This window comes from Mesocricetus auratus, unplaced genomic scaffold (assembly GCF_017639785.1).
Source record: "Mesocricetus auratus isolate SY011 unplaced genomic scaffold, BCM_Maur_2.0 Super-Scaffold_100020, whole genome shotgun sequence".
Taxonomy (NCBI): Eukaryota; Metazoa; Chordata; class Mammalia; order Rodentia; family Cricetidae; genus Mesocricetus; species Mesocricetus auratus.
The window spans coordinates 21,998,777-22,010,842 of record NW_024429201.1 but is presented as its reverse complement, the minus strand read 5'-3'; the positions used below and the strand labels follow the sequence as shown (position 1 = coordinate 22,010,842).

Sequence of the window (12,066 nt, the reverse complement as noted above, 5' to 3'; positions counted from 1 at the left end):
TTCTCAATCTTAAATTTTTTAGTTTGTGGCCTAATATATTATCTTTTCTGGAGAATGTTTTTATGTTTTAGGTAAAAATTTGCTGTTTTGGACTAAATGTTTTTTGTGATTTTTTAATTTAAATTAGAAACAAGCTTGTTTTACATGTCAATCCTAGTTCCCTCTCCCTCTCCTCCTCCCCTGCCCCACACCAACCCCCTATCTCATCCTCTCTCCGTTCCCCAGGGAGGTTAGGACTTCTGTAGGGGAATCTTCAAAGTCTGTTATATCATTTGGAGCAGGGCCTAGACCCTTCCTAATTTGTCTAGGCTGAGAGAGAATCCCTCTATGTGGAATGGGCTCCCAAACTCCATTCTTACACTAGGGATAATTACCAATCCACTATCAGAGCCCCCATAGATTGCCCTGGCCTCCTAAAAGACACTCACATTCAGGGGGTCTGGATCAATCCTATTCTGGTTTCCCAGCTATCAGTCTGGGGTCCATGAGCTCCCCCTTGTTCAGGTCACCTGTTTCTGTGGGTTTCTCCAGCCTGGTCTTGACCCCTTTGCTCATCATTCATTCCTCTCTGCAACTAGATTCCAGGAGTTTGGCTCCATGTTTAGCTGTGAATCTCTGCCTCTGCTTCCACCAACTACTGGATGAAGGCTCTAGGATGGCACATAAAGTAGTCATCAATCTCATTATCGTGGAAGGACATTTAGGGTAGCCTCTCCACTATTGCTTACATTGTTATTTGGGGTCATCCTTGTAGATCTCTGGACATTTCCCTAGAGCCATATTTCTCTTTAAAGCTATAATGGCTTTACTCTATTATGGTATCTCTTTTCTTGCTCTCCTCTATTCTTCCCCTGACTCAATTTTCCTGCTCCCTCATGTCCTCCTCTCCCTTCCTCTTCTCTCCTTCTCTGTTTTTCTAACTCCCTCTCTCCTCCCATCATGCTCCCAATTAGCTCAGGAGATCTTGTCCCTTTCCCTTTCTCTGGGGAACCATGTATGTCTCTCTTAGGGTCCTCCTTGTTTCCTAGCTTCTCTGGTGGTATGGATTGTAGGCTGCTACTCCTTTGCTCTAGGTCTAAAATTCATATATGAGTACATATCATGTTTGTCTTTTTGTGACTGTGTTACCTCACTCAGGATGGTTTCTTCTTGTGCCATCCATTTGCCTGCAAATTTTAAGATTCCATTGGTTTTGTTGTTGTTTGTTTTTTGGCTGAATAGTACTCCATTGTGTAGATGTACCACATTTTCTCTATCCACTCTTCAGTTGAGGGGCATCTAGGTTGCTTCCAGGTTCTGACTATTACAAATAGTGCTGCTATGGATAGTTGAACAGATGTCCTTGTTATATGAATATGCATCTTTGGGGTATATGCCTAAGAGTGGAATTGCTGGACCTTGTGATAGACTGATGCCCATTTTCCTGAGGAACCACCATGCTGATTTCCAAAATGGCTGTATGAGTTTGCCATCTGAAGTGGAGGAATGTTCCCTTTTCTCCACATCCTCTCCAGCATAAACTCATTGGTGTTTTGGATTTTAGCCATTCTCACAGGAGCAAGATGATATCTCAGAGTTGTTTTGGTTTGCATTTCCCTGATGGCTAAGGATGTTGAGTACTTTCTTAAGTGTCTATTAACCATTTTACATTCCTCTATTGAGAATTCTCTATTTAGTTCTGTACGGCACTTTTTAATTGGATCATTTGATGTTTTGGTGACTAGCTTCTTGAGTTCTTTGTAAATTTTAGAAATCAGCCCTCTGTCAGATGTGGGGTTAGTGAAGAACTTTTCCCATTCTGTGGGTTGCCGTTTTGTCTTGTTGACTGTGTCCTTTGCCTTACAGAAGCTTCTCAGTTTCAGGAGGCCCCATTTATTAATTGTCAATCTCAGTGTTCGTGATACTGGTGTTATGTTTGGGAAGCAGTCTCCTGTACCAATTCGTTCAAGGGTACCACCTACTTTCTCTTCTAAGAGGTGCAGTGTGGCTAGATTTATGTTGAGGTCTTTGATCCATTTGGACTTAAGTTTTGTGCATGGCGATAGACATGAACTATCCACATTCTTCTAGATGCCAGCATCCTGTTTGTTGTGTCCACTCAGAGAGAACCCCAAGACTTCAAGGAGTTTAACGACACCGAATGCAAGTACAAGAAGGTCCGTTTATTTCCAGAAAACCAACCAGCTAGGGCTCAACTCTGTTGGGAGAGTTGAAGCCCCAAGCCACAAAAGCAAGGCACTTCTAAGGGGAAAAGGACCAGGGAGGGTGGGGGGGGTGACCTGAATCTGCAAGTCCCAGTTTGCAGGGTTCCCATAGTTATAGAGATTACTTAGCACAGTATGTCTTTACATAGTTATAGCATACCAACTTTTCATACAAAGTTATAAGACAAGGGCCTTGAGAAGACAATAACTGCCTTTGGTTAGGTAGAAGTGATTGGCACATCTGTGCTTTGGGATTCCACAGCCAGAGCATATCCTATGATTGTGGGCTAAGGGAGTAGCTGCCGATGCTGTTGCAGCTGCTCGTGGGTCTGGACTTCTGATCATGTAACCTCAAATAACCCTCCTCACTTAGTTGAGGACTTTTATTCTCTTTTGTTTTTTTCCATCCATTTTCCTTAGTGGCCCAGAACATATCACTGTTATCCCTGATCTCTCTAAGACCTTTATCATGAAGGGATGTTGGATTTTGTCAAAGACTTTTTCAGCATCTTATGAGATGATCATGTGATTTTTCTTTTTCAGTTTGTTTATGTTATGGGTTACATTGCGGGATTTTCATATGTTGAACCATCCTTGCATCCCTGGGATGAACCTACGTGATCATGGTGGATGATTTTTCTGATGTGTTCTTGGATTCGATTTACCAGTATTTTCTTGAGTATTTTTGCATGAATGTTCATGAGCGATATTGGTCTGTAGTTCTCTTTCTTAGTTGTGTCTTTGTGTGACTTGGGGAGACTTGATGACTGCTTCTATTTCATTAGGGGTTATAGGTTTATTTAAATTGCTTATCTGTTCTTGATTTAATTTCGGTAAGTGATATCTATACAGAAAATTGCCCATATCCTTTAGACTTTCAAATTTTGTGGAGTATAGGTTTTCAAAGTATGACCTGATGATTATCTGGATTTCCTCAGTGTCCTTTGTTATGTCCCCTTTTTCATTTCTGATTTTGTTAATTAGCATGTTCTCTCTTTGCCTTTTGATAAGTTTGGATAAAGGTCTGTTCTATCTTGTTGATTTTCTTGAAAAACCAACTCTGTTACATTGATTCTTTGTATTGTTCTCTTAGTTTCTATTTTATTGATTTCAGCTCTCAGTTTGATTATTTCCTTCTTTTTGTTCTAGAGCTTTCAGTTGTGCTGTTAATTCTCTAGTGTGACTATACTCCAGTTTCTTCATGTGGCCACTTAGTGCTATGAACTTCCCTCGTAGTACTGCTTTCAAAGTGTTCCATAGTTTTGGGTATGTTGTGTCTTCATTCTCATTGAATTCTAGGAAGTCTTTTTTTTTTCTTGACCCAAGAATGGTACAATTGTGCATTGTTCAATTTCCATGAATTTGTAGGGTTTTTGCAATTTGTGTTGTTGTTGAATTCTAACTTTAAAGCATGGTGGTCTGATAAGATACAGGAGGTTATCCCAATTTTTTTTATATCTATTGAGGTTTACTATATTGTCGAGTATGTGGTCGATTTTAGAGAAGGTTCCATGTGGCCCTGAGAAGGTGTATTCAAACCCAATTGGGTCATAACTTCTATTAGTTCCTTTGTTTCTTTGTTAAGTTTCTATATGGTGGTCCTGTCTAGTGGTGAGAGTGGGTGTTGAAGTCTCCCACTGTAAGTGTGTGGTGTTTAATGTTTGAGTTTTAGTAATGTTTCTTTTTTTTGTTGTTTTTACGAGACAGGGTTTCTCTGTATTCTTTCAGAGGCTATCAGTCCAGCCCGGCCTCGAACTCACAGAGATCCGCCTGCCTCTGCCTCCCGAGTGCTGGGATTAAAGGCGTGCGCCACCACTGCCCGGCAGTAATGTTTCTTTTTACAAAACTGGATGCCTTTGTATTTGGGGCATAGATACTTAGAATTGAGACTTCATCTTGATGGATTTCTCCTGTGATGAATATGAAATGACCTCCATCATCTCTTTCGATTGATTTCAGATTAAAGTATAATTTAGATATTAGGATTGCTACCCCCTCTTATTTCTTGGGTCCATTTGTTTGGAAAGTCTTTTCAAACCCTTAACTCTGAGGTACTTTCTGTCTTTGAAGTTGAGGTGTGTTTGTTGTATGCAGCAGAAGGATGGATTCTGTCTTCGTATCCATTCTGTCAACCTGTGTCTTTTTATGGGCTAGTTAAGACCATTAATATTGATGGATATTAATGATTATTGGTTGTTCATTTTTGTTTGTTTTCGATTTGTTGGTGGTGGCAGCTGGGCTAAATGTTTTCTTTATTATTGGCCTATTAGACCAACTTGATAGAAGGTGTAGTTCAAGTTTGCTGTTGCTTGCTCATTTTATGTCTACACCATCTGTTCATTAAATGTATTTAGTTGTTATTTCAAATGTTAATGTAGCTGCTCTTGTCCTCTTTTACTTTCCAAGTTCAGGAATGCTTTTGCCATCTCTTTGCCTTTAGCCCATGATATAAAGGTTGAAATTAAAATGAGGGTTTTTTTAAAAACTATTTTGCCACTCTATATCTTTTGTTGGATAATTTGTTCTATTTACACTTAAGCCAGCTATTGATAAGTAAGATCTTATTATTGACATTCTAGTTCTTGTTTTGGTTATTTTTGACTGTTTTGAAATTTCTTTTTTCCTTTTTTTCTCTTTCTCTATGATTTGGCGATTTTTATCTAATGGTACAATTTGATCAACCTAACTTTGTCTTTTGTTTTTCTACCAGAAAATCTTGCTTTATAACTTTTGGGGGCTCGCATTTGAAAATTAATATATTCTCTATTGTATAATGATGATAAGTTAATTTCAGTTATATAAATGCATAATATTTTCCTGACCAAAAACAGGATATATGGTTTTGAAATGAAAGGAAGGAAACAGAAAGAATCATGAATAAATGATAAATTTGTTGGTTGGTTATTGTACAAAGAAAAGATCAGTTAATGCTAAGCCACATAAATAAATTTCAACATTTTATAGTGGGGAAATCAAGTTTTTAGACTATTATATTTTAAAAGACCACATTTTAAAAGTTGATTTGTACTTGTATGTGATAACTGGAGACTTAGTTTTTAAAAACTTACAAAACCTGGTATATAGTGGTTTATCATATCACATAATGATATGATTATGGTTCATAAAAGAAAAAGACAGGTGGAATGTGGAGGTGTTTGCGTGGGGATTGTCTTATGCTCTGTTCTTCATAAGACACCACATAAAGACTTCTCTTCCTCAACATTGAAAAAGTATGTATATAAATGCAGTGTTTCTGCTTAGAGAAGCTATCTAGGTGACTCAGTACATAATATTTCTGTTTTAGATAACCTGTTAACATGTGCCAAAAATTAATACTCACAGACGCATAGACTACATTGGGGTGTGTGTGTGTGTGTGTGTGTGTGTGTGTGTGTGTGTGTGTGTGTGTGTGTGTGTGTGTGTGTGTGTGTAGGCTCATGTGCATGGACCCAGAGATCAACATCAGGTTTCTTGCTCAGTCATTCTGTATGTTAAGTTTTGAGACAGGTTCTCTCAATGGACCTTGCATTTGCTTACTGGCCTAAACTGACTGGCAAGAATATCACAGGAATCGTTATTACCACCCAGTTTTCAGATTTTCTTTATGTTATGTGTATTAGTGTTTTACCTTGTGTGTGTCTGTGCTTTATATACATGCAGTGCCCATGGAGGCCAGAAGAGGGCACCAGATCTTCTAGAACTAGAGTTACAGATAGTTGTATATCTTAATTTGTCCTATCTTCTTGCTTGTGAGCCTAGACTTCAACAGCTGAGCCATCTCTCCAGTTCTATCTTAATTTTCTTTAAGATAGAATGAATATGGAACACAGACCTTTTGAAATAAGCAAGGGTTAAGACAGTTCGTTTCCTATGTTGTTGCATTAAAAATACCAGTGTATGAGACTGAATAAATAGTTCCATGTTAAGCGTACTGGCTGCATTTTCCAAAGGACCTGGGTTCCTGCATGGCAGCTTACAGCTGTCTGTAACTCCAGTTCCAGGGGATCAGATGCCCTCTATGGCCTCTGAGGACACTGCATGCATATGGTACATAGATACAGCAAAATACTAGAATACATAAAAAGCAAAATACCCATATACATAAAATAATTTTTAATGTTAGAAGTTGTTAAAATAATCTAGAAGAATGATTATACTTCAAGAAAATTGAGATTTATAAAAGAATGAAATTCTACATGTGATAATTATGTAGATTTAAACAGAATTTTCACTTTATAAATAATCTTTAAAAGAAAAATTACCAGATCCCAGTACAATTCTTCACAGACCTTGAAAGAACAATAATCAGTTTTGTATGGAAAAACAAAAGACCCAGGATAGCCAAAACAACACTGTTCAACAAGGCAACGTCCGGAGGCATCACCATCCCTGACCTCAAGCTCTATTATAGAGCTATAGTCCTGAAAACAGCTTGGTATTGGCACAAAAATAGACAGGTAGACCAATGGAATCGAATTGAAAACCCGGGTATTAACCCACACACATACGAACATCTGATCTTTGACAAAGAACCTAAAAATATACAATGGAATAAAGAAAGCATCTTCAACAAATGGTGCTGGCATAACTGGAGACTGGCGTGTAGAAGAATGCGGATCGATCCATGTTTATCGCCATGCACAAAACTTAAGTCCAAATGGATCAAAGACCTCAATATAAATCCAGCCACACTGAACCTCTTAGAAGAGAAAGTGGGTGGTACCCTTGAACAAATTGGTACAGGAGACAGCTTCCTGAACATAACACCAGTAGCACAGACAGTGAGACCAACAATTAATAAATGGGACCTACTGAAACTGAGAAGTTTCTGTAAGGCAAAGGACACAGTCAGCAAGACAAAAAGGCAGCCCACAGAATGGGAAAAAATATTCACTAATCCCACATCTGACAGAGGGTTGATCTCCAAAATTTACAAAGAACTCAAGAAGCAAGTCTCCAAAACATCAAAGGACCCAATTAAAAAGTGGGCTGCAGAACTAAATAGAGAGTTTTCAATAGAGGAGTCTAAAATGGCTGAGAGGCACTTGAGAAAGTGCTCAACATCCTTAGCCAACTGGGAAATGCAAATCAAAACAACTCTGAGATACCATCTCACTCCTGTCAGAATGGCTAAAATCAAAAACACCAATGACAATTTATGCTGGAGAGGATGTGGTGAAAGGGGGACACTCCTCCATTGCTGGTGGGAGTGCCAACTGGTTCAGCCACTTTGGAAATCAGTATGGAGATTCCTCAGAAAAATGGGAATAAACTTACCACAAGACCCAGCAACTCCACTCTTAGGCATATATCCAAAAGATGCCCATTCATACAACAAAGATGTCTGTTCCACTATGTTCATAGCAGCTTTATTTGTAATAGCCAGAACTAGATGTCCCTCAACCGAAGAGTGGATAGAGAAAATGTAGTACATCTACACAATGGAGTACTATTCAGCAGAAAAAAGTAATGGATTAATGAGATTCGCAGGCAAATGGATGACACTAGAAGAAACCATCCTGAGTGAGGTAACCCAGTCACAAAAAGAGAAACATGGCATGTACTCTCTCATATATGGATTTTAGACATAGATCTGGGGAGTGCCAGCCTACAATCCTATGGCCAGAGAGTCTGGGAAACAGAAACTTCATTTAGTGGCTGATTGAAGAAGAGGCAGACTCCCTTGGTAAAGTACTGAGCTGAACTCAAGAAAGCCAGTAACAGAGAGGGAGGACTGATGATCAAAGGGATTAAGACTGGGCTGGTTTAACCCCCAGAAACAGCTGACCAGACAAAGGTTAACTCTTGAATCCCAGGCATCAGCCTGGGAATCCAGCATGGGACTGATCAAGACCCCCTGAATCTGGGTGTCAGTGAGGAGGCCTAGGTAATCTATTGAGCCTTGGGCAGCAGATAAGTACCCATCCCAAGTATACACACGGACTTTGGACTCCCATAGAACAATGTGAGGTGCACTCTCACCCTGAACTCTTGGGGAAGGGTCTAGGCCCTGCCCTATATGAAATGACAGACTATGGACACCCCCATGGAGGGCCTCACCCTCCCTGGGGAAATGAGGGGATAACGGGGGGGGGGGCGGGGTTGGGGGTAGGGCACGGGAGGAGGGGAGGGAAAGGGAGAGGGACCTGGAACTGACTTGTGAAGCAACCTTGTTTCTTATCTAAATTTAAACTGGAAAATAAAATAAAAAAAGAAAAATTAAATGCTTGGAATAAAATAATACTGCACTGTAGAATTAATGTATTCAAGTAAAAAGAGAGATAAGAGGAGCCAACAAATGGGATATAAGAATTGATATATTCTATTGTAAATTCATATAATAAAATAATGGATTGTAAGAAATTGAAATATTGTGTTGTAAAATTCATATAATTAAAAAATGATTTACTATGGGAAGACATAGGTGACAACTTAAAAACATATCATTGAAAGAACACCAAGACATGGTGGTTTCTGATCCCTTCATTGAGCTGTTATGAAAAGATGAGGGAAAGGAGCAAGAGAATGCTTTCAGTAGCAGCAAGAAGATGGACAAAGCCGCCCTAGCTCGTGCTGATACTTAGTTATGTACCACTCTACAGCACCACCATGTGATTTTGTCTCCCCTCAGCTAAGACTGTCTCAGAAACATAAATAAACAAACCCAGACCTGCTAATTATAATTTCCAATGTAAATGATCCAATCAATGAAAGCTTTCTATCACTGTAATAAATGCTAAAATCAATTATCTTATAAAGATTATAAAGAGAAAACCTTTATTTTGGTTTATGGTATCAGAGTTTTTAGTCTGCAGTTGATTGGCGCTATTCCTTTAGGCCTCTGGTGTATAGAATAGTGGCAGAAAGCACATGGTTAGACAAAACAAAAGAGAGGAAAGACATATCACATATGTTCCCAGTGACTGGTAGACTTCCTACCAATAATAGAGTTTCTACTACCTCTTGGTGCCAAGGTAAAAAAGCCTTTAACACATGGGTCTTTAGGGAACATTCCAAATCTAAACCATGTAATCATTTCAGTGAGATGGCAGAAAACCTCAGATTGGATAAAGAAGCAAAACCCAACTAAATGTGGCTGTAAGAAACTTCCATAAGTTATAAGGACACAGATGGGACAAAAGCAAACTTATAGAAAACATACACTCCACAAATAATACAAGAAGGTATGGCTTTGGTAGCGTGTAACAAAGATTTCAAAGCAAGTGATATTACTAGATACAGACATTTCATAATGATAAAAAACAATTTACCAGGTAGATACTACAGTTCTGAAAACATGTGATAAAATAATTAAATTACAAGTACATGAAAAAAACCTAATAGAATTGAAATGAAGATGTAAAAAAATATATAGTCAAAGTTACAGTGACCATATGAAATGTAATTGAAATGTTTCTTGTTCATACTTTGAAGAGATGTGCTTGGTGGTGGGTGGTGTCTTAAGATGAAAGCAAATATATGTAGACATAACTGAACAATTACCTTCCAGGCAGCGGAGATACTCCTAGAGCGTGGAGCAAACCCTAATCAGAAAAATCAGAAACAGAGGACTGCTTTGGAGGAAGCAGATGATGAAAAAATGAAAGAACTACTAAAATCTTATGGTGCTGTTGAGACCAGTAATGGAAATGAGATTAGCTCTGCAGTGACTGGTATGTACATCAGCATTCCTTTCTATTTTATACAGGGTTTAATCTTTTCTTAGCAAAATAAAATCTTTGCCTATATAGTATAATGTTATTTCCTAAGGAGTATAGATGTTTCCCTCTGTTCATTAAACTCCAAATATCCATCATTTTTTTTCGAGAAATTAGTATTCTAAAATTTTATTAGTTAACTACTGAGATGGCTCAGTAGTTAAAAGTATTGGATGTTCTTCCAAAGCACCCAGGTTTGATTCCCAGCTCTCACATGGCAGCCTGTAGTCATCTCTAACTCTAGTTCCAGGGTTTCTGGTACTCTCTTCTGGCCTCTGTAACCGCATACATGTAGGCAAAACACTCAAACCCGTAGAATAAAAATAAATAAATCTCTAAAACTCAATAAAATTTATAGATCATTTATTACCATTAGTTTTTCTTTTCCCACCTTTAAAAGTTTTAATTTTTTAGTTCAAATGATGCTATTTTATTAATATTGTCATAGTATTATATCAAATTTTCCTTAATTTTTAAATTTCTATACAAATTTCCCTTGAGGGGCAGGGCAATTAGTCATTTGCCTCCTGCCTTTTGGAAGATCAGTCTCTAGGTTTATAAACTCTTCTGTGCCCTACTGTGTGGTTACATTTGTTGCTACTGGTCTTCTAGAAAGTGTATCTTGGAATGTCATCAGAAACCACCTGTTTGTAGGTCTATGGGTCTTCTGTATCCTTACACATTATTATTCAGGAAGACACCCAATTGGCCACTGAACACATGGCCTCACAACACAGAACACTATAGAGCATCAGCAGTTCATCTTAGGGTTGCTTGACTGACTGGAAGCTGCAGTCTGTAGCCTATACACCAAGTGAAAACACAAGCACATACCCAAATCCAAATTGGTTTCTACAGAATGTGTCCACTCCTGCACCACTATAAAGCTAAAAACCATGAAAGTCAAAACAGTAAGTCTGGACTGTCTATGTCTGAAAGGAGCAATAATAGACAGGTGGCACCATAACTGTACTTTATTGATAAGATAGCAAGGGATAAAGGGGAGACATTGCCATTTTTATTACCCACATGGGATAAATTAGTGGTGTCCAATTCTGGGAGGAATTGGAGAGTTAAGAACTAGTGTATGTGTGTTGAGGACTTACGGGTAAATAGAACGTGATGTGGGAAAGGAAGTCAGTGAAGAGCCCTGGGCGTACAGACAGTGTGAGCAAGGCGTGAGTGCTAGAGGCACAAGGCACATGAGCTCGATGCACGCTGTGTGAGAAAGGAGCAGTGGGAGTGTTTGAATGAAAGGCACGTTTATCCTATTATCAAGTCTTACACATTCGAAGTTAGGCCTTCCGTACATCAGCCTTTTTCTCCCACAATTCACACTTCCAGGACCTGGAGTTCGTAAGTGTAGATGGTGCATGTGTATGTTAGGAAAGCCTGTATTACTAAGCTGTGTTACCAAGCCCATGTGATTCTATTGAACTGGAGTTACTGGAGTGAAACACGCACCAACTCTTAATCAGACATTAACCTCCCTACCTCTGTTATGAGATGGATGATTGAAACCAAGCTGCTTAATTACTTGTAGAAGGGTTGGAAAAGGCTGATATTATATTAGAGTCCTTGCAGCTAAGATTTCGTTACCTTAAAATTTGTAATAATTACTGAATTTGTTAGGTTCATAATAAAAACATTTCAAGAAAATATATAGCTAGGCAAAAATCTGTTGGTGTTATTTTGTAATAGTTTCCTTTTTATAAAGTGTTGAGAGAGAATTGTTTTTCTTTTCCACGTGATTGAACCTTGACACAGTAATGTATCTGCTCTTGCTATGGAGAATGCAGGAGTGAGAACATGTCTTTCCTAGCCTACCACGCTTCTCACCAACTATAGATTTTCAAGGGTAATGTGATCAGTTAAAACCAAGAATATCCAATATGTAATGATTTATTAGTGATCTAGATCCCATGAAGATCAAGGTTGGGACTACAAAAACTCTTCTCTTTCTTGGATCTCAGTGTGTTTTCTCTCCCTTTCTACAGCCATATCTGAAGATTCAGGCTGAGTTCAGCATACTGGGGAACCTGGGTATTTGGAGATATTGGGGCTCTGCTATAAAGTACTATCTTTGTTTCTATATCTATTGTTTCTTGAGTGTATACTTCCTTGGTCAGGTTCCCAAAGGAATA

At 38.6% G+C, this 12,066-nt stretch overlaps 1 protein-coding gene across 1 annotated transcript in view; it reads left to right on the top strand.

Annotated features, from left to right (window-relative positions):
* Nucleotides 1–12,066, top strand: part of Ankrd31 (ankyrin repeat domain 31) — a 148,301-nt gene that overhangs the window by 88,867 nt on the left and 47,368 nt on the right. The window contains exon 18 of the mRNA XM_040729078.1: nt 9,715–9,877. Within this exon, the coding sequence (XP_040585012.1) occupies nt 9,715–9,877 (163 nt within the window). The remainder of the gene's footprint in view (nt 1–9,714; nt 9,878–12,066) is intronic.